We start from the raw sequence: 20,650 nt of genomic DNA on the forward strand, positions 1-20,650 counted from the left end.
GAAGAAGCTGGCCTGCTTTCACAGGACCAAGCAGAGAGAGAGAAGTACAAGCCAAAAAGCCAAAAGCCACACAGCACAGCACACTTCAGGAACTCCTGCTAGGCACACTTTGCATATCTTTAGATTGAAATCTGAAACCCACCCCCACACTTTAAGATCATCCCAGTGACATGCCTCCAGCCAGGTGGCTGAAGATGCAAACTACAAACCAATAAAACACTGGATATATTGGGGGCCTTCCATTCAAACTGCCACAGCTCCCTTCCCTTTTTCCTCCTCTTCTCTCTTTCTCTCCCTCTTTTCATCCCTCCTTCCCTCCCTCCCTCCTCTTCTCTTTCTCTTCCTTTTTCTCCTTTCCTTTCCCCTTCCTCCCTCTTTGTCTCCCTTCCTTTCTTCCCTTTTGTCTGTTTTTATGTTTGATTTTTTTTTAAGGTAGGGTCTCCCTCTGGCCCAGGCTGACCTGGAATTCACTATGTAGTCTGAGGGTGGCCTTGAACTCACGGCGATCCTCATACCTCTGCCTCCCGAGTGCTGGGATTAAAGGTGTGCACACCGCACCGCTCCCTTTTGTCTTTTTGAGACAGGATTTCACTACCCAGCCCTGGCTGACCTGGAGCTCACCGTGTACACCAGACTGGTCTAAACTCATAGCAGTGCCCTTGCCTCTACCTTTCTAGTTCCGGGATTACAGACATGTGCTGACATGCCTGGCTCAGTTGTGTTTTGTTGTTGTAACAAAGAACACACATCAAATTCACCACCCTCACCTGTGCACATGTGCAGTTCAGTGCTGTTGCAGGCATTGAGAATTCTGTGCAGACATCTCTGCCATCTTCATAGCACTTGCTGCTATAACACGGCAGCTCTGCCTCCACTGAATACTAACTCCATTTCCCCTCCACAGCAGCTACAGCATTTAGTTCCTCACCAATAGTAAAAAGGGTTCTGATTTCCCCACAGCCTCACCAGCTCTGTTGGCTAGGAGCCCTGTTGATGGGAGTATGATAGGATCTATCATAGTTTAAAATGAGAGAAAGGGACAGAGAGAGAGAGAGAGAATGGGTGCACCAGGGCCTCTAGCCACTGCAAATAACTCCAGATTTAGGCACCACCTTGTGCATCTGGCTTACGTGGGTATTGGGTAATCCCTGGGTCCTTCAGCTTTGCAAGCAAGCACCTTAACCACTAAACCTTCTCTCCAGCCCTCTATCATGGTTTTGGCTTGCATTTCCCTGACTGGGGGCTGCTCAGCATCTTCTCATGTGCTTAGCGATCATGTGTGTTCTTTGGAGGAAAGTGTATTGAACTTCCTTACCTGGTTCTGAACGGGGCCGTGTGTTTCTTTGGCATTGACTTTCCTCATGCCCTTTGGACTTTGTACATCTATCTCGTCTACTTTGGGGCAGTTCAGAGACGACCAGACTGCAGGGTAGGTAGACTCTGGGGTCAAATGACATTAGCATCAAGGACACAGGCTCTGTGTTTCTCCACTCTGTGCACTATGATGTCCAAGGCTGGGTCACTTTGCAGTTGCAAGGCAGAGCTAAATGTTTCTGCCCAGTGGGAGGAGACTATGTCTACTGTATCATCTGGGCTATCTGGGCTGGCTGCTCCATGACCTACCCAACCACAGGGTAAAAACAAGTCACCAAGATAACGCCAAAGGCTGGGAGGGTTAAAACAAACTCATCTCACCGTGGGAGCTGTGAGTGGCGTGGGGAACCTTAGACCTGGGGGTGATGTTTGGGAAGGTGGAGGGAGTCACAGTGGATATTGGTAGGTCACCGCAGAAAGCCTGTTGCCTGTCCTAGGGTGTGTTTTAGGTACACGTGACAGGCTCTAAGGATGTCAGGGACACAGAAGTTGAGACTCACCGAGCAGGGAAGAAAGCTGACCCATCTCTGCAAAGTCCACACAGAACAGAAGTCCTGGGCAGGACGGACCCAAAAGCTAGGAACCTCAATGGATAAAAGTCCTGCCATGCCAGCAGGAAGACCTGAGTTCAGATGCCCAGCACCCACAGAAAAATGCTAGGGATAGGGCTGGAGAGATGGCTTAGCAGTTATGGCATTTGCCTGTGAAGCCCAAGAACCCAGCTTCAATTCTCCAGAATCCATGTAAGCCAGATGCCCATAGTGGCACATGCGTCTGGAGTTCGTTTTTAGCAGCTAGAGGCCCTGGCATGCCCTTTCTCTCTAGCACTCTCATAAATAATAAATAAAAATAAATGTTTTTTTAAATGTTAAGGATGGCAGTGTTCACATGTACTCCTAGCGCTGGTGAGGTGGAGACAGGTGGATCCTGTGGCTGGCTGACTGGCTACTGCAGCTGAATCAGTGAGAGAGAGAGACTGTGTCTCTAGAAGGCAACCAAGGAAGACACCTGTGTCCTCTGGAAACACACAGGTGCCTCTATGCACATGTGCGCATGCACCTGTACGCACTCAAAAAGAACAGAGCCAGCCACGATTCTCCCATTGTAGACAAGATCAACACAACAGGTTTAAACTGGGAAGTACCTAAAAATGCTCCCCAAGACACCCCAGAATGGTCTGATTTGGTCAAATAAGGTGGCTTCCAGACAAGTGTTGCTGCAGTCCAGAAACCTCTAGACGATCTTTATCATTGATGAACGGGGTCAGGGGGAGGGGCCACCCAAGGGTTCTGCGATTGTCATTTGGTTTCCAGCATCCAGGACCAGCAGGGAAATGATATGAAATCAGAATATCTGAAAATACCCACTATTTGTAGCACTTACCAGTCATAGTGCTTCATTTGCACTCCCTGGAGCCTTGGTTTCTTTGCTTTACAATAGTAGAGCTAATGGAGGTGAATGTGACTTTAAGGAGGATGAAAGACTTGGGTGCCTTAGCCATTGTTCAGGGATGCAGGCCTCGGGGACATAGCCTTTCCTCTGCCTTCCAAACCCCTGTCCTTTGAGGTCTAGTTCAAGTCTCCTGGTCACTTGGAGTCTGTGGCTGCCCATTAAGGACCACATACTGCCCATCCTTGGTCATTGATTAACGCCCCTGCCACCCGCTGCTGCACCGCCAGGCAGATCTGTTAGCTGCTTTTGCTGTTTTGGATGTCTCCCCACAGCAACTTTTTCTGCACATACAGAACTGGTCACCTGCCACTTTCCAGCTGGAAGCCATGCTTAGGCTGGGTTGCTTAAGGCCATATCCCCAGAGAGTGGCTTTGCCCCAGTGGAAGGACTGAGAGGAAGGCAGAGGACAGGTCCTGTGGTTGAGGGTGTGATGTGCTAGGGAAGAGATTGACCTGGACAGACTGCACTTAGGGCCAAGTCAGGAAGGGGGAGACCAGTGCTACCACCAAAAGCTCAATTCAATGATGGGGAGGCCTGGGCTCGGTTTAGAGCTGGGATTTCAGGCCTTTGACAGGAGGTGGAGCCAGTCCCACAAAGCAAAGAGTAGGTGGAGGATGGAGTGAGAGTTCAGGGCCCCGAAGTCACACCAAGGAAAGAGCCCAACTTGTGTAGGGAGCTAGGGGTGGCCGGGAGGGAGGGAGCAAATACAATCAGATTTGCAGTGTCAGAGATGAGTCGAGCAGGGAGGTGAGCTCCCACAGGTCACTATGCAGGGTCTGGGTGAGCTGGAAGAGGAGGTGAGCTGGAAGGGGAGGTGAGCTCTCACAGGTCACCGTGCGGGGTCTGGGTCACCTGGAAAGGAAGGTGAGCTCTCAGGTCACTCTATGGGGTCTGGGTCACCTGGAAAGGGAGGTGAGCTCTCACAGGTCACTCTGTGGGGTCTGGGTGAGCTGGAAGGGGAGGTGAGATCTCACAGGTCACGGTGCGGGGTCTGGGTGAACTGGAAGGGGAGGTGAGCTCTCACAGGTCACTGTGTGGGGTCTGGGTCACCTGGAAAGGGAGGTGAGCTCTCACAGGTCACTGTGTGGGGTCTGGGTGAGCTGGAAGGGGAGGTGAGCTCTCACAAGTCACGGTGCGGGGTCTGGGTGAGCTGGAAGGGTGGTGAGCTCTCACAGGTCACCGTGAGGGGTCTAGGTGAGATGGAAGGGGAGGTGAGCTCTCACAGGTCTCAGTGCAGGGTCTGGGTGAGCTGGAAGGGGAGGTGAGCTCTCACAAGTCACGGTGCGGGGTCTGGGTGAGCTGGAAGGGTGGTGAGCTCTCACAGGTCACCGTGCAGGGTCTGGGTGAGCTGGAAGGGTGGTGAGCTCTCACAGGTCACCGTGCAGGGTCTGGGTGAGCTGGAAGGGTGGTGAGCTCTCACAGGTCACTGTGTGGGGTCTGGGTGAGCTGGAAGGGGAGGTGAGTTCTTGCAGGTCATGGTGTGGGGTCCAGATTTTGTGCGGGAGTTTGGTGGACACCAACTGAGAACCAGTGGCATGGCTGAGTCATTGGATGGAGGAGTAATAAATACAGTAAGAGAGATGGGAAAAGGAATGAAGGGTCCAAGAGTGGGTACATCAGAACAGGCCTGATAGCACCCAGGCCATTCCATGTATGGACAGATGTGAGAAGGGCTGGAGGATCACATGAATCTCATATGCATGCTATGATGGGTTAGAAGCGACCTCTTACCTTCCCAAGCCATGCTCTTTGTTCATGTGTGCCTGTGTGCCCGTGGGTGTTCAGATACACATGCATATGAGTTACTGCAGAGCCCAGAGGACAACCGCAGGCACCATCCCTAGGAACCTTTTTGGAGAGAGGACCTCTCCTTAGCTGGAGCTTACCAAGTAGGCTGCACCACCAAGCCAACTTGCCCAGGGAATGAATGCCCCTGCGCTCATTTTCCGGGGACTGGCATTGCACGAATGTGCCACTGCTCCAGCTGGGCTTTTATGTGGGTTCTGGGAATCAGACTCAAGTCCTCAGGCTTACAAGGTAAGTGTTTAACCCATGGCCCATCTCCCCAGTCCCTGGCCAGGCTTTCTGGAGCCGAATGGAAACACACATCTCCCTCTGCCTTCTGCAAGCAGTCAGGCCACCACTCCTCCTCCCAAGGGTGGCAGGTCCCCTGGTGAAGTAACCGGAGTGATTTACATTTGCAGTTCAACGTTCAAAAATCCACGGAGCCCGTCCAGCCCCGAGCCCTTCTCAAATTTCCGGATGTCTATGGTCCTCGGCCAGCTGTGACAGCCCCAGAAGTCATCAACTATGCAGACTACACGCTGGGGACTACAGAGGAGCCCGCTGCACCCACCAGCCCCCAGGCCCCAAGCGACAGTCGCCTCAAGAGGCAGGTCACGGAGGAGCTGTTCATCCTTCCCCAGAACGGTAGGGGTCTTCTGCCCCCTGGTGGGCAGCACATGAGTGCCATCTGTCCATTTCTGTGGCTGCCACCTGAGACCATGAAGAACCCGTGTCGTGTGTTTGATACTGGGTAGGCAGGTCAGCCCTGTTGTTCACCTCCAGCTTTCCCCTAGCAAGAGGGGAGGCCCTCAAATCTCGTGTGTGCTACCGCAGAAGGAATAAAGAACCCATGACTCAGGCCTTCTGAATCATAGGTTTAATTCTCTGCCCTTTTATAACCTGAGTGTGTGGCAATGGTCATGCTGCTAATAACAAAACCTCTCTGGGCCTCAGTTTCCTCATCTGTGAAATGGGATAATGTTATTACTTGTCTGGGAGGGTTGCTGCAAAATGCAAAATAATGCTTATGAAATACTAGATTCAGGTCCTGTAACAAAGCTCATCAAAAGATATGACTATTGTTAGAGGTCGGAGGATCCGTGAGTTCAAGGCCAGCCTGACAATTCCAGGCCAGCCTGTTGTTACTGCTTTTATTCTCCTGTCCATTTGCACCAGCACCCAGAAGGCAGCACCTGTAAGTGGCTTGCATGGTGCAGGTAGTGGGGTAGCAGGGATAAGAGACATAGCCCTGACCCCAAAAAGTGTGGAAGGCTTTCTAGGGAGGGAATCTTAAGACCCAGAGTATGGTCTACTGTGTGGTTTGGGCAAATTATTTATCTTCTTGTTGGAACAAAATATGTGACAAAATCAAGTTAATTTCTCCCTTGAGCCTTAATAGTTCCAGGTCACAGTCCGTCATAGCAGGGAAGGCATGGGGCAGGAGCTTGAGGCAGCTGGTCACACTCAGTCCACAGTGAGGAAGCAGAGAGATGAATGCTATTGCCCAGACACCTCTCTCCTTTTGATACGGACCAGGACCTCAGCCCATGGAGTGGTGCCCAGCGCAGTTAAAGTGGGTCTTCCCACACCAGTCAACATACTCAGTAAAATCCCCCACAGGTATGCCCAGAGGCTAACCTAATCTAGATCATCCCACACAGGTGATTCTAGGCCTCGCCAAGTTGGCGATCAGTATAAACCATCATGTTGGTTTTCTGCATGCAACTGTGAGGGAGGTGGGGGAGACAGAGCAGTCCAGCGCCTCTGACATTAACATTGACCCTTTTCTAAAACATCTCCTGGCCTGAGTGCACATGACCCACGCTGGCCATGGACAGATGCCACCAGGCCGGAAGTATAGCATTAGGTTGACATTTCCAGAGAAGTGTCAGGCCATGCCACAAGGGTTGTAGAACCTCTTGTGCTAGCCTCCAGGGTGGCCCATGCACAACTTAAATAGATTTAAAATTGACCTAACAACAATGTATGAGCTTCCCAGTAAGCAGGGCAAAATGGTGGTCCCTCTAGTTACAGCCTCTCCCCCAGAAACCTTGGGCTGCTCAAAGCTTGCATAGAGCCTGGATGGGGCCCTCATAAAGGGGGGAAGAGAGAGAGCTGAGCAGTGCCCAGCCTTTATAGAATTTAAGACATGCATGTTCTTTTCCTCTTTTTCTATCTCGAAAGACAATAATCTTTTCTAATCCAGAGAAATCTAGCAAGAATTTGCTGGTTCAGCCAACATTGACCAGAGGGAAAGGCATTAAAGCAGGAGACTGGCTTGACCAACCACTGTCACCAAGCATGTCTACTCCGGTGGCCCTTCACTTTACTACTCAATGTCCCATTCTGGAAGTAGATACCACACCTGTATCTCACTGTCACCATCCCTTGGTCCCTCTGGGGCTACAGAGTCAACTCATGGGTGTTGTCCATGAGCCAAAGCCCAGACTGAGACAAGAAATCTGAATGGATTGGGGTCGGATCTGAGACCACAGGATGAGACTGCCCGATCGCTGAGAGCTCTCAGGGCCACTCTGCTGAGGTGCAGGGTCCTTGGGGTGGCTTTGGAGACCAAGCATGTCCTGCACACGTGTATGCCTTGCTTTACTATACATTGTTCACCCCTGGCCAGTCTGCTCCTTGCATAGAGGTACCAGGGACCGTCCTCTAACTTGCAGGATTCTGACAGCGAGATGCTTGGGACATTCACAGTCCTCTGTATTCTTGCCCTTGGATTTGAAAGTAAATTCCAGTTGGCTTCAAGGGTAATGTGTTGTAGCATCTGTGAACTTTTCATTCTTCTGTAGGGGTTGACTCATGAGAATTTTCCAGATGTGAGGCTCCCGCCCAAGAGAGAGGCAGAGCAAACAATCTGGGCAAATTTAGGAACTTCTAAATTAAAGATGTAACCCATTCATCCAGCAAATGTTTATTGTACCGCGGTAAAGCTGGGCATGGTGGCCCACACCTTTAATCCCAGCACTTGGAAGGCAGCAGTAGGAGGATCGCCATGAGTTTGAGACCACACTGAGACTACATAGTGAATTCCATGGCGGCCTGGGCTAGAGCAAGACCCGACTTCAAAAAACCAAATAATACTCGGGAGGCAGAGGTAGGAGGATCGCCATGAGTTCGAGGCTACCCTGAGACTCCATAGTGAGTTCCAGGTCAGCCTGGGCTAGAGTGAGACCCTACCTCAAAAAATCAAAAAAAAAAATCCAAAAAACAAATAAGTAAATATATAAAGTCAAATCCAGCACCTTTGCCCTCAACCTCTGTTCCCGGTCTCTCGGTCTGTTCTTCACTGATGTTCCCATCTCTTTACTCCCGCAGGGCAGGGAGAGTTAGAGCTGGATGGGCAAGAAGGTTTGCCTACAACAAGGCTGCGACAGCTTTCCTAATAGAAAGGTGGGCCAGGTGTCAAGCTGAGAACTTCCCTTGCCTTATTTCTCTCACAGTGTTCACAGTAACTCCAGGAATGAGTTCCAGGGATGAGGATGCTGAGGTTCAGAGACATCCGTTAACGTTTCCAAAGGCACACAGTTATTACATAACAGATCATGTCAGCAACCAAAGCCCACCCATATCTTGACCACTAGGCCATGATGGTCCCTTGCAATGCAATACCCATGGCCAGCACTTGGGGCTTTAGGAAGCATTGGGTCTGGAGTCAAGGGTTTTTGTTTTGTTTTGTTTTGTTTTGTTTTGTTTTGTTTTTTCAAGGTAGGGTCTCACTCTAGTCCAGGCCGACCTGGAATTCACTATGTAGTCTCAGGGTGGCTTTGAACTCACGATGATCCTCCTACCTCTGCCTCCCGTGGAGTCTTGTTTGAAGTGGTAGTGTGGTAAATGTGTTATCCAGGAAGCAGGATCCCAGTGTGATAGCTATGATGGCTCTGCCTCCAGGTGTTGTGGAGGACGTCTGTGTCATGGAGACCTGGAACCCAGAGAAAGCTGCCAGCTGGAACCAGGCCCCCAAACTCCACTACTGCCTGGACTATGACCAGAAGAAAGCTGAATTATTTGTGACTCGCCTGGAAGGTATGGCTGTCACACAATGGCCACTTCTATGTGTTCACGTCCCCTGGACAAGCCGGGCAGGTGGGATGGGAGGGTCTGCCCCTGGAGGGGACAAACAGCCCCACATTTATGATGCTCGGACACATAGATTGTTCTTACCCCTCTTTCTTGTAACCACACAAAGTAGGGAATTCTTGGTGGGCAGACATCTTTCCACCACATCGTGACTCAAGGACCCTAGCTTCCCGCTCTCAGACCTCCTGTTAGCTGTATCTAGCAGAAGAAAGAAGGAAGAGGAGAGGGACAATTCTCCAACAGCTTAACAGAACAGGCATGAGTCACTTCTGCTCACATGCCCTTGGTAGGTGCTTGGTCACCTGACAGCACCTCACTGCAGAGGATCCTGGGAAATGTGGCGTGGCAGGTGCCCAGGAGGAGAGACAAATGAGTGCTTGGGAAATAGCTATTGCTTCTGCCAGCAGTGCCTTTAGCATTGGAGAGGGCTTTGTGCTGGACACAGAGGGTCTTCCAGAGTTAAGAGACATCTCTGAGCACTTTCCAAGAGCCAGACAGTCTATCTAGGTGAGTCAGGATATCTTTGGTATCCTACCCTGACAATGCATCTCACCACCAGGAAGCAAAAACTTGCGGCTGGCAGTGGGCCAGCTGCATCACGTTTCTGTTTGATTTCTTTTGTTTTTGTGTCAGTCAGCTGTCCACCACTGTAACAACATACCTGAGGAGAAGGAGGAGTGATTTTAGCACAGGTTTCAGAGGCTTTGGTTCATGGTTGCTTCACCCTGTTGTTTTTGGGCCTGTGGTGAGGCAAGACGCCATGGCAGGGAACAAATCTAAAGCAAAGCTGCCGACCTCATGATGATCAGGGAGGAGAGGAAGAAGGAAGGGGCCAGAGTCCCGTGTCCTCTTCAGGGACATCCTCCCAGTGACCTAACTTCCTCCCACCAAGACCTCTCACCTCCCAGCAGCACCATCGACTGGGGACCAAGCACTGAACAACTGGCCTTTGGAGCCATTCAGATCCAAACCACACAGGTCTGTCTGGCTTTGCCTTTGGTACTGGGGAGAAATTTGAGGGTCTCACACATACTATGCATGTGCTCTACCTGGACTCTAATTTTCCTTTGTGAAAAAAAGTTTAAGGATATTTGCAAGCAGAGAGAGATAGAGAGACAGAGAGAATGGCTGCACCAGAGACTTCATCGATTGCAAAAGAACTACATGTGCCACTTTGTGCATCTGGCTTTACATGGGTACTGGAGAATCAAACCTGAGTCATTAGGCTTTGCAGTCAAACACCTTAGTCACTGAGCCATCTCTCCAGCTCTAATTTTCCTTTATGTTTTTTTTTTTAAAGTTTTTATTTATTTGAGAGCAACAGACAGAGAGAAAGAGGAAGATAGAAAAAGAGAGAAAATGGGCACCCCAGGGCCTCTAGCCACTGCAAACGAACTCTAGACACATGCACTCCCTTGTGCATCTGGCTAACATGGGTCCTGGGGAATTGAGCCTCAAACCGGGGTCCTTAGGCTTCACAGGCAAGCATTTACCTGCTAAGCCATCTGTAGCAGACAGCTTCAGGTTCGCTGAGATGAACTTCCAGACCAAGCACACTTATGGAGGAAGTTATATTTATTGAAGCTTACAGATCCAGGGGAAGTTCCATAATGGCAGAAGCTGGCCTGCCTTCACAGGCCCAAGCAGAGTGAAAGAGAAGCACAAACCAAAAGCCACACAGCACAGCACACTTCAGGAACTCCAGCTAGGCACACTTTGCATATCTTTAGATTGAAATCTGAAACCCACCACCACACCTTAAGATCCACCCAGTGATATTGCCTCCATCCAGGTGGCTACAGATGCAAACTACAAACAATAAAGAACTGAATATATTGGGGGCCATCTATTCAAACCACCACACCATCTCTCCAGCCCTAATTTTCCTTTTTAAAGAGAGTGTTTTCCCTTTTTAATGTCTTTGAAAGGTCTAAAAAAATACTTTCATACACATAATAACATCTGGTCTTTAGCATATTTCCATTCTGCAGATCAGGCACGTGAGATCTAGCAAATTCTATGACCTTTCCAAGGTTACTCGAGTAGCAGTGTTTTGAAGCTCAGTCAAGAGCTCTTAGCTGTTGGGATGCTTGGGCCCAGTTCTCTATCCTCTCTTCTCATCAAATGTCAGCTCCCAGTTCTCCAGTTTCTACTGGGAAGACTGTCACCCAAACACCACAGGGTGGGGCTTCACCACAGGATGAATCTACATTAGAAACTCCTTCCAGGGCAGGGGACTAGCTCAGGCACATTGCTTTCATCATGTGTGTGAGGCCCTGAATTTTCTTCCCAGCAATGCAAAATAAACAATAAAAAAAACAAAAAACTAGGCTGGGGAGATGGTTCAATTGATAAAGTGCTGCCCATGCAAGCATAAGGACCCAAGTTCAGATCCTCAGAACCCACATAAAGCCCATGCACCTGCAATCCCAGAATGCCAGGAGGTGGAGATAAGGGATCCCTGAGGAAAGCTGGCTAGCTAGATTAGCTAAATTGGTGAGCCCTACATTTCGTGAGAGACTCTGTCCCATAGATAAGGTGGAAAGAGATTGAGGAAGATGCCCAATGTCTACATCTGGCCTTCACACGCACGTATATGCATGTACACACACATGTATGAACACACACACATACACGGAAGCAAAAAAAAAAAAAAAAAAAAAAAAGGAATAAAACAGGAGAACAAAACCCAAACCCAGACCTGCCAAGAGATGTTCATGAGTGCTGTGTAGTTTGGCTTAATTACCCACAAAGGTGAATGGAGAAAGCACCGGCTCCCCAGGGTGGCACTGCTGGAAGGTGCTGGAGCCTGTAGGAGGTGGGATCTTCAGGCTCCTGGGGGCGTGTCCTTGGCCGGGATTGTGGAACCCTGGTCTCTTCCTCTTGCCCTCATTTGCTCCCCGGTCATGAAGTGGACTGTTCCCCCAGCCGCCTGCTGCGTGCTTATGCCACAATGCGCGACCTCACAGAGCTACGTGATCACTCTATACGATGCTTCTCCAACGTGTGTGTGTTACAGCGTCAGAAAGCTGACTAATACGGTCCACACTGTGACGCATTCAAGAGCACCAAGGATGAGAATGGAAAACATCACTGGTGAGGTCACTGAAGGATGATTCACATAGCCAGGGGCTGTGTGGTAAATATTTAAAGCACAGTCACATGAGTCATGGTATCAGAAGCAATCCTAATAAAGATCCTCCAGAGACCTTCGCACCTTGGTGAACATCTCCAAATCTTGAGTGCCCATTCTTGCCACTGTTCTCCAAGGAAGCCTGGCATGTTCTGGTATCACACATGCCTCCCCCCCCCCACTCCCGTGATGTCCCATTTCTAGGTGTATCATTACATGACATTCCACAATGGTGGTGGTTGGCTCTGGGTTCTTTCAGACACCCAAATCACGACTACTAAGCTGGGTGTTACAGCCCTGATAGGGCCCCCCTTCTCCCTTCCCTGGACCTGGAGAAGTCTCAGGTCTGTGGTGCTTTGTCCTTACCTGCAGCTGTGACCAGTAACCACGGTGGAGGCTGTGACTGCTACGTCCAAGGCAGCGTGGCCATCAGAGCAGGCTCTGTGGAGGCACAGACAGCCCTGAAGAAGAGGCAGCTGCATACAACTTGGGAGGAAGGCCTGGCTCTGCCCCTGGCCGAGGAGGAGCTCGCCTCAGCCACCCTGACGCTCACTCTGAGGACCTGCGACCGCTTCTCCCGCCACAGTGTGGCCGGCGAGCTGCACCTGGGCCTGGATGGAGTGTCCGTGCCTCTGGGGACTGCGCAGTGGGGTGAGCTAAAGACCTCCTCAAAGGTAAGGGTGTCTCCCATCTGGCAGAGCTGGGTGGAGCCTGCTGCAGCCAGGATCAAAAGCAGGTTGGGTCCCAGACACTGCAGTTGCTGGACCAAACTAGGGCCCAGGACTTGGGTTCCTAATGCCTGTTCCGAGGCACGGTTCCTACTTGCTCTCGGTGCAAAGACGCCCCTGCCATGGAGGGACAACATCATGGCTAATGTGGCATCTGCTGTGCTGTCCCCCTTTAAATCCAGTTAGAGTGTTTGCTGTCCTGTGCGCAGAGGAGGGAAGAGCAGGGTCCTTGTGCTCACAGTGCATGCAGACCAAGGGCGCAGGGCTAACAAGGCTAATCTGAGGTGTCTAAGAGGAGCTTAACCGAAGTGCTCTGGTGGAAGGTTCTGGAAGTTCTGGAATGCAAGGCCTTAACATGAGGCTCTGAAGGAGTCACCTGGGCTGAAGGCAGAATACAGCCCAGGCACCAATCCTATATGATGTCCCTGCAAAGGCTGCTGAGCCACTGCCCTCCTTAGAGAGGGACTCCTAGTTGAACAACCTGTGTTCCACTCAGGCCAGTACCATGTGAGGTTGGGGGGAAGGTCGGGGAAGGGGTTTGGTTTTGCAGGGCCCTGGGTCCATGGCCCCATCCAAGAGCCTGGCACTGAGGTACTCCCAGGGAACATCTGATGTCAACCCGCTCTCTAGATCAGTTATGCTTTCTAGAGACTGTGTGATCCACAAAGTTGCAAAAGATGCCCTTTCTGGAGAAAGTGCACCCCTCCTGGGCTGTGGTTATCAACCTGCCAATCAGGGCACTACTCCTGAGCACTCTCACCTCTTGGTAGCTCCACCCCAGACTTCGCCGAATTGGCTGAGGGGACGCTGTGACAACCTCCTTTGCACTACAGGGAACTGAGGCTGACCACAACTGAAGAAGAGCTGTGAGGCACAGTCTTCAGACCCTACATGCTAGATTGTTCTTCATGCCCCTGAGGAGCAGGAAGCTCTGCCCACGGGCACCTTTCTTAATAGTGCCTGGACTAAGGGAGGGAAGAGAACATTCTGTTCCCCACTTACTCTCTCTCTCTCTCTCTCTTTTGTCCATCATTTCTTTTGGGCCCCATTTATCTCTTTCCTAGCTGTGGGGGTTTGATTCACATGCCCCCATAAAATTAGGTGTTCTGAATGCTAGGTTCCTAGCTGATAGAGAGTTGGGAATTAATGCCTCCTGGAGGCAGTGTATTCTTGGGGGTGGGCTTATGGGTATTATAGCCAGTTTCCCCATGCCAGTGTTTGACACATTCTCCTGTTGCTGTTGTCCATCTGATGTTGGCCAGGAGGTGATGTCCGCTCTCTGCTCATGCCATTGTTTTCCCTGCCATCATGGAGCTTCCCCTCGAGTCTGTAAGCCAAAACAAACCTTTTTTCCCACAAGCTGCTCTTGGTCAGGTGATTTCTGCCAGCAATGTGAACCTGACTGCAACACTAGCCTTGGAAATTTGATGAAAGAAAAAATCACAGCCATCCTCAGATAGAGCCAGACCGATCCTAAAGCACACTGTAATTACTGTGAGATTTGGGAATTGTGTGGACTCACAGAGGGTCCCTCCCCACCCCAGGAGAGCCAACACTTGAGCTTTGAAGCTTTCTCTGGAGATCTGGAGATTTCCTCCTCTGGGCTTGGAAGCTTTGATATGAATGCAGAAGGATCAAAATCCAACGGATCCAGGCAGAAATCCCAAGCGCCTTGCCTCAGAGAGCAGTATCACTCATTTATCCCACAAACACCTCACCCAGCTCCTCCAGTGTGCCAAACACCATGTCACGACTACAGTGGAGTCCTACTCTTTGCTTCATCTGTGGCTGTCACTGCTATCCCATGGCTGTCCTGGCATGTCCACTTCTCTCTGGGTGCCTGTGAGGCAGGAGCAAGCCCCAAGTCAGGCCAGGAAGCTGGGCCCAGGTGGGGAGTACAGAACTGGAACCTGCTGGGGAGCCTGCAATTGCTGCCTCCTTAGTGTTGTTCTCCTCCAGGCTGGAATGTGTTAATGGAGGTGCCAGCAGTGCCCCAATTCCAGCCGGAAAACACTCAGCCAAAAGTAGCATGTGCGTCACTGAGATCAACAGTGCGCCCCACTCCAAAGGCAGTCTGGGGTGATTCATGGAAGGCCGCAGAGCAGAGGGGTGGAGATCCGCAGGAGGAGGAAGGAGAAAGGAGGACGGCCATTCTTCTCAGCGAACACTTTGAATAGCTGTGTAGCCAAGCTGGTGCCATTGACATTCTCTAGTATTAGACATCTGGCAAGGCTGGCCCTGGCCCTCACCCCCCAACACAAGTGAGGAGCCCTTCAGGGATGCAAAAGTACAGGTGTCTCACCTAATATAGAGAGAGCAGAGGGTACAAACCTGGTTACATGTGGCCACAGCCTAGCCAGCCATGGAGTTCTGGTAAGTGACCTTGAGTCAGGAGACAGAGCCTGGCATCCCTATCCTTCCATTTCTACAGTCTTGAATGAGCCTTCTGGGCAGACTGTCCACCCAAACAGCCAAAAGTGGGACTCAGGCTCCCATCAGAGAAGATACCATTGGAGCTACTGAGCCTATGTGATAACAAACCCTCTCAAAGGGTCAGGCTCTTATACCTAAAATGAGAGCTATCGGTGGCCTTCTCAAGGCTGTTGTCAAGATTAAATGAGATGAAAAATAAAAAAAAAAAGATTAAATGGGATGTCTTGGTGGCTCACTATGAGGCCAGCTGGTCCACGTATACAAAGTAACTAATTCATGTACCTGTCACCTATCCAAACCAGTCCACCCCACTTTGATACTTACTTTATATCCCCAAAGCTATGACCTCTCCTCACATCCTAGTCACTACTTTGGGACCCTTCCCAGTTAAGGAGGTGTCTGCTTTACTTTCACGTTCTTTTCTAATAAATCTTTGCTTAACCTGCAAAATAAAAAGATTAAATGAGATATCTTACCCTTTGAACTTGTTGGGGCAAAATTTATTTGGTGCCAGGTTATGTGTGCTGTTATTCTGGTCATTCCCGCAATTTCTTGAGGATCTTAACTAATTTTATCATATGATTAGTCATCTCTACTTGGTTAAACTGTTCCCTGCCTCTCAACAGGACACGTTCAGTCCCCCACCACCTTCAAGGGTCCAGTTAACGAAGAGATGAGTAGAGGTGGAGGGGAAATTGCATGCGTCTGGAGTTCTTTTGCAGCAGCGGAAGGCCCTGGTGTGCCCATTCCTCTCTCTCTCTCTCTCTCTCTCTCTCTCTCTCTCTCTCTCTCTCTCTGCCTCTTTCTCTCCCCCCACCCTCAAATAAAAATAAACTTTAAAATATTTTTTTAAAAAAAGGAAAAGAAATCTGTCTTTCCTGTACTGACGGTAGCTTGAGAATTCCACAAGGAGGGCTGGAGAGATGGCTTAGTGGTTAAGTGCTTGCCTGTGAAGCCTAAGGACCCCGGTTCGAGGCTCGGTTCCCCAGGTCCCACGTTAGCCAGATGCACAAGGGGGCGCACGCGTCTGGAGTTCGTTTGCAGAGGCTGGAAGCCCTGGCGCGCCCATTCTCTCTCTCTCCCTCTATCTGTCTTTCTCTCTGTGTCTGACGCTCTCAAATAAATAAATAAATAAATAATTTTTTAAAAAAAAAAAAGAAAAGAAAAAGAGAATTCCACAAGGAAAGGACAAACAGGGACAAAAGGTGTGCATGCCATTGTCTCTTCCCCTGGCCCTGCAGGGTCCTGTGGTGGCAGGGCCAGGGTTGTGCTTTGCAATATGAGATGGTTGCCTGCAGCCCCCCCACCCCTCACCCAGGACAGCAAAGGACAATTTCAAAGGTGCTCCTGTTATAGAATCCTGGGGTCATGTCAGTTATTTTTCCTGCAGGAATGGTGCACCCCAAGGCCATCAGTGGAGTGAGCCAGGCAGCAATCAGGCCAGCTCTTCCCCCAGCCTCTCTCCCAAAGCCCACAGTGGCTCCTGAGCATCCAGATTAAGTACTCACCATGGAATGCTTCAGGAAATGGTGACGACCCTCCTGTTATAACTGACGGGGATTATTATAGCAAACCGTTCCAGACTGGTTATCATGCCACACACTGTTCTAAGCCCTTAAGAGTGAACTCGCGTCATTCTCACAATGGCTCTGCAAGGTGAGACAGTGCTATTCCCATGGCATGCATGAGGAAGCAGAGATGCAAAAAAAAACAAGCAGCTTGCTCTATTAGTGACTCTCCTAATGACTCTGATCACAGCCCGAGGAAGGCTGCCTTCAGCCTATGGCTCGGGGCGTGCCTGTCATGGCAGAGGAGGCTTGAGAGTAGGAACGGTCCCCTGTTGGGAAGCAGAGCAGAAAGCAATGAACGCTGGTGCTCAACTAGCTCTCTCCCTTTTACACAGTCCAGGACCCTAGCCCATGAGCTGGTGCCAGCCATATTTAAGGCTCTCCCCACCTCAGTTAACATAATCTAGTAACAAGAGGTTTGTTTCCATGGTGAATGTAACATCTCATCAAGTTGACAAGATTAACCATCATCCTTGTCCATGGCCACATAGCTAGTCTTGCTCTAGAGTCAGTATCACTGCATCATGTACCCTCATTCTGGCTTATTGATAAGAACTGCAATTTTTTTTTAAATTTATTTGAGAGAGAGAATTGGCCAGGGCCTTTAGCTGCTGCAAACGAACTCCAGACACATGCGACCCCTCGTGTGCATGTGTGACACTGCGCACTTGTGTCACTGTGTGACTGGCTTACGTGGGACCTGGAGATTCGAATATGAGTTCTTAGGCTTGGCAGGCAAGCGCCTTAACCACTAAGCCATCTCACCAGCCCAACTATTACAGTTTTGATGAGTGTCCTTAGAATTATGACCTGTGAACTTTAAGGAGAACTCCTTGCTGTATTTTCCCATTTGGCCCTCAGGAGTCTGCAATTCCTCATAGTACTAAACGTGGCCCAATTTTTTTTTTATCGCTTGGCTTTTGAGAGCCTCCGTGCAGCCCGGATTGGATCTAAACTTGCTATGTAGGCAAGCTCTCTACCAACTGAGCCACATCTTCAGCCCTGAGATGGTGGACATCCAGATACCTCCTGTCTCTGCCTGCAGGCTGTGTTCCTCTCACAGGTTTTACTCCAGTATCTGGTGAACAAGTGCGCTCCCTGTGAGCTTGCTGAGGGGACAGGGTCCCCTTGCGGGTAAGGGAGGACCTTGTCCAGAGACCTGGAACAGCTCCGCAGGACACACAGTAGGGTGCTGAGCTCAGCCCACCACCCACCTTTCACTAACCACGGAGGCCCTGCACTGTAGGAGGCGAGTGTTCTGTCATCTCTAACTAGTGGCCTCCGTTAAGGGGTGGAGGATGGGAGCGCCTCCCTGATTTCCTTACTGCCCAGCAGGGAAGAGAGCCAAAGCCTAAGGATTTAACAGTATGCCATGGATAGGACTGGCTCCGAGTCTCCTCTGCCCTCCTTTCCGCACTCTCTTTCTCATGAGACACAGGGCAGGTCACCACCTCCTGGGCCTTTGCAGAGAAGGCCATTTGCTTGCGGGAGGAGGGGCTACTACCTCACATTACCCCCGCTGTCCACTGTCCACTCACTCCCTTCTCTTGTCCACCAAGGCCCTGGAGCTTAGATTGTATTCAACCTCTGTCTCCTGGGAGGAGTCTTTTTTTTTTCTTTTTCTTTTTCTTTCTTTTCTCTTTAGCCCCTCAGCAAGCTTAGTGACATCATAAACAAACTCCTACAGGAGGCTGATGGGGACTCTATGAAGCTGCATGTGGGAATGGTATGCCATTGCCCCTTGGTTATTGCCAGCTATCTCTGGCATATCACAGAACACCACATGCCCCAGCATTGAGCTAAGATTGCGGGCCTCTGTTGCTGAAGTAAGCCTCTGCTCAGAATCAGTATGCCGCTTTATTGGCCGCAGTTACCGCTTTGCGCTACTCCGAGAGCCTAATCAGTCCACTTGGTGATTGTCACCCTGGCTCCCCTGGAGCCCTCGTGATCTCCCGAGGCACCCTCCGAGGCTGAGGGTGGTGAGGCAGAAGAGAAGGGCTCCATGCTCCCTACCCCTTGCTGGGGCCTGACAGGAGGTTTTTGGCGGTTTCTATGTTGGGTTTAAATGGATGAAGTGAAAAAATCACGTCCTTGGTAAACCACAAATGAAGTCCTGTTGTCAGTCAGGCATGGCTACCTTGCTGCCGTGCGCAGCCTTCAGTGAATAAATCCTGGGGTGCCTGAGGGATTTAAGTGTAGTGCAACCCCAGCCTCCCACCCTTGCTCCGTGGGTTAGAAACCAGCCCCAAGCGTGACGCCCTTCCGGTACTCTCTTCTATTTCAGGAGCCATCTGCAGGAACTGGGGAGGTCCTTCTGTCCCTCAGCTACCTCCCAGCTGCCAATCGCCTCCTGGTGGTGCTCATCAAAGCCAAGAACCTCCACACCAGCCAGTCCAAGGAGCTTCTGGGCAAGGGTGAGTGGGTGTGGGTGTGGGTGTGGGTGCTGGACTGTGTGCAGAGGGTGGTGGCACCTGGCAGGAAATGGGACAGTGGAGGGAGGCAAACGGGAGCACGCCCGCGGAGTCACCCTCAGCTCTCTCCTCCAACCCGGAGCCCGCTAATTTTGCAGGACACATTCATGCCTTCGAGTTCACATTCATCCCTGAGCTCAGCCCACCCACAAGGATTTGGGGTGGGAGGAGCTACCTGCATAGATCCACATTGAGAACAATAGCCTTAACCTTGGAATCCAGGAAGACAAGAGAAAGACCTGTATTAATTACTTTGGCATTGATGTGACAAAAATACTTGAGAAAACAACTTAAAGGGGGAAAGATTTCTTCAGATTTAGGGTTGTGGATGGTTTAGTCAAGGTTGCTTGGCCCCGCGTGCTTGGGCAAACGATCCCGGTGTCAGTAATATGTGGTGGAGGACAGCTGTTCCCCCACACTGGACAGGAAGTAGGGAAAAAGGGAAGGAATACGGATAGAAGCCAAGGCAAGATATAGTCCTCGAGGACCTATTTCCTCCAGCTACGCCACCCCCCAAAGTTTCCACCACTTCCCAAAGATCATCAGCTAGAGACAGTACGACCTGAAGGGCATATCATTTTCAAACCACAAGAGTGGTGATGATGTCCCTGAGCTGTAGGGAAGGCCAGACAGGACTGAAGGTAATGTCTCCCATCCCTGCTAACATCCACTCTCTTCTTGGTTTCCAGCCTTGGCCAACTGCCTCAGCCACACCTGCTCAATGTGAGTCAACAGATGGTGTGTGGTCTGAGGATGAAGCCTGAGGCTTAGGGTATCTATGGCATAGATGTCCACATGTACCTTTTATAAGATCCTAGAAGGTTCCCATTTGTCTTCTGGATACCTGGGCACAAGTCCCGAATCTTGGGGACTAAGCAAGCTCTTCTGTTAGAGAAAAAAAGGAAAAACAACAACAACAACAAAGCTGCCTGGGTTAATTAGACCATACCTGTACTTGGATCTGAGTGCTCAGAACAAGATATAAATAAGACAGAAATCGCCTCTATTTATAGCAGGATGCCAAGTCAAGAGCTGGCACTGCATCCAGCATCCTTGAACAAAGCATCTTGGTAAATTCAGAAAGGTTGATCTTGCTGGCGGATTCCTGAGACAAAGGCCAGAGTTGAATGTACCTCCCTCATCCCTTCCAGTCATTTCCCTGTCCCTTGCTTTTTGTAAACTTTATTTCACAGCTCCCATCAGGATCATTACAGTAAGGCACTCTCAAACATCTCTACAGAAATAACAAACTAACCACCCAGGGGCGATAATGATAGCAATAAATACAAAGTAGCAATTATTCTCACATTAGCTTGGGCAACCTTGACTAATGAAAAAGCAATGTCCCGGGCTGGGAAAGTCTGCCTGGTGGGTGACTTGCTTGTGGATTTTTCCGGGGAGGAAGATGGAAGGGGAGATAGCTGCGGGGACTGAAAGCCTGTCTTGCCCTCTGCAGGAAGACAGGGCCTTCAAGTCTAACTTACAGGAGGTCAGGTGACAAGAATTCAGGCAGCCAGCAGGAGCCCTGGTCTCTTATTACCCTACAGTAAAGCCTGGCTGCAGAATCAAGGGGATGGAGGTGGGCGTGGGGCCCAGTGGTGTTCATCTGAT

At 50.4% G+C, this 20,650-nt stretch overlaps 1 protein-coding gene across 1 annotated transcript in view; it reads left to right on the top strand.

Moving 5' to 3' along the window:
• Syt13 (synaptotagmin 13) overlaps positions 1 to 20,650 on the top strand; it is a 50,339-nt gene that overhangs the window by 25,234 nt on the left and 4,455 nt on the right. Inside the window, exons 2-5 of the mRNA XM_004657183.3 lie at positions 5,031 to 5,256; positions 8,518 to 8,652; positions 12,212 to 12,513; positions 18,853 to 18,982. Of these exons, the coding sequence (XP_004657240.1) occupies positions 5,031 to 5,256; positions 8,518 to 8,652; positions 12,212 to 12,513; positions 18,853 to 18,982 (793 nt within the window). The remainder of the gene's footprint in view (positions 1 to 5,030; positions 5,257 to 8,517; positions 8,653 to 12,211; positions 12,514 to 18,852; positions 18,983 to 20,650) is intronic.

This window comes from Jaculus jaculus, chromosome 1, assembly GCF_020740685.1.
Source record: "Jaculus jaculus isolate mJacJac1 chromosome 1, mJacJac1.mat.Y.cur, whole genome shotgun sequence".
Classification (NCBI taxonomy): domain Eukaryota; kingdom Metazoa; phylum Chordata; class Mammalia; order Rodentia; family Dipodidae; genus Jaculus; species Jaculus jaculus.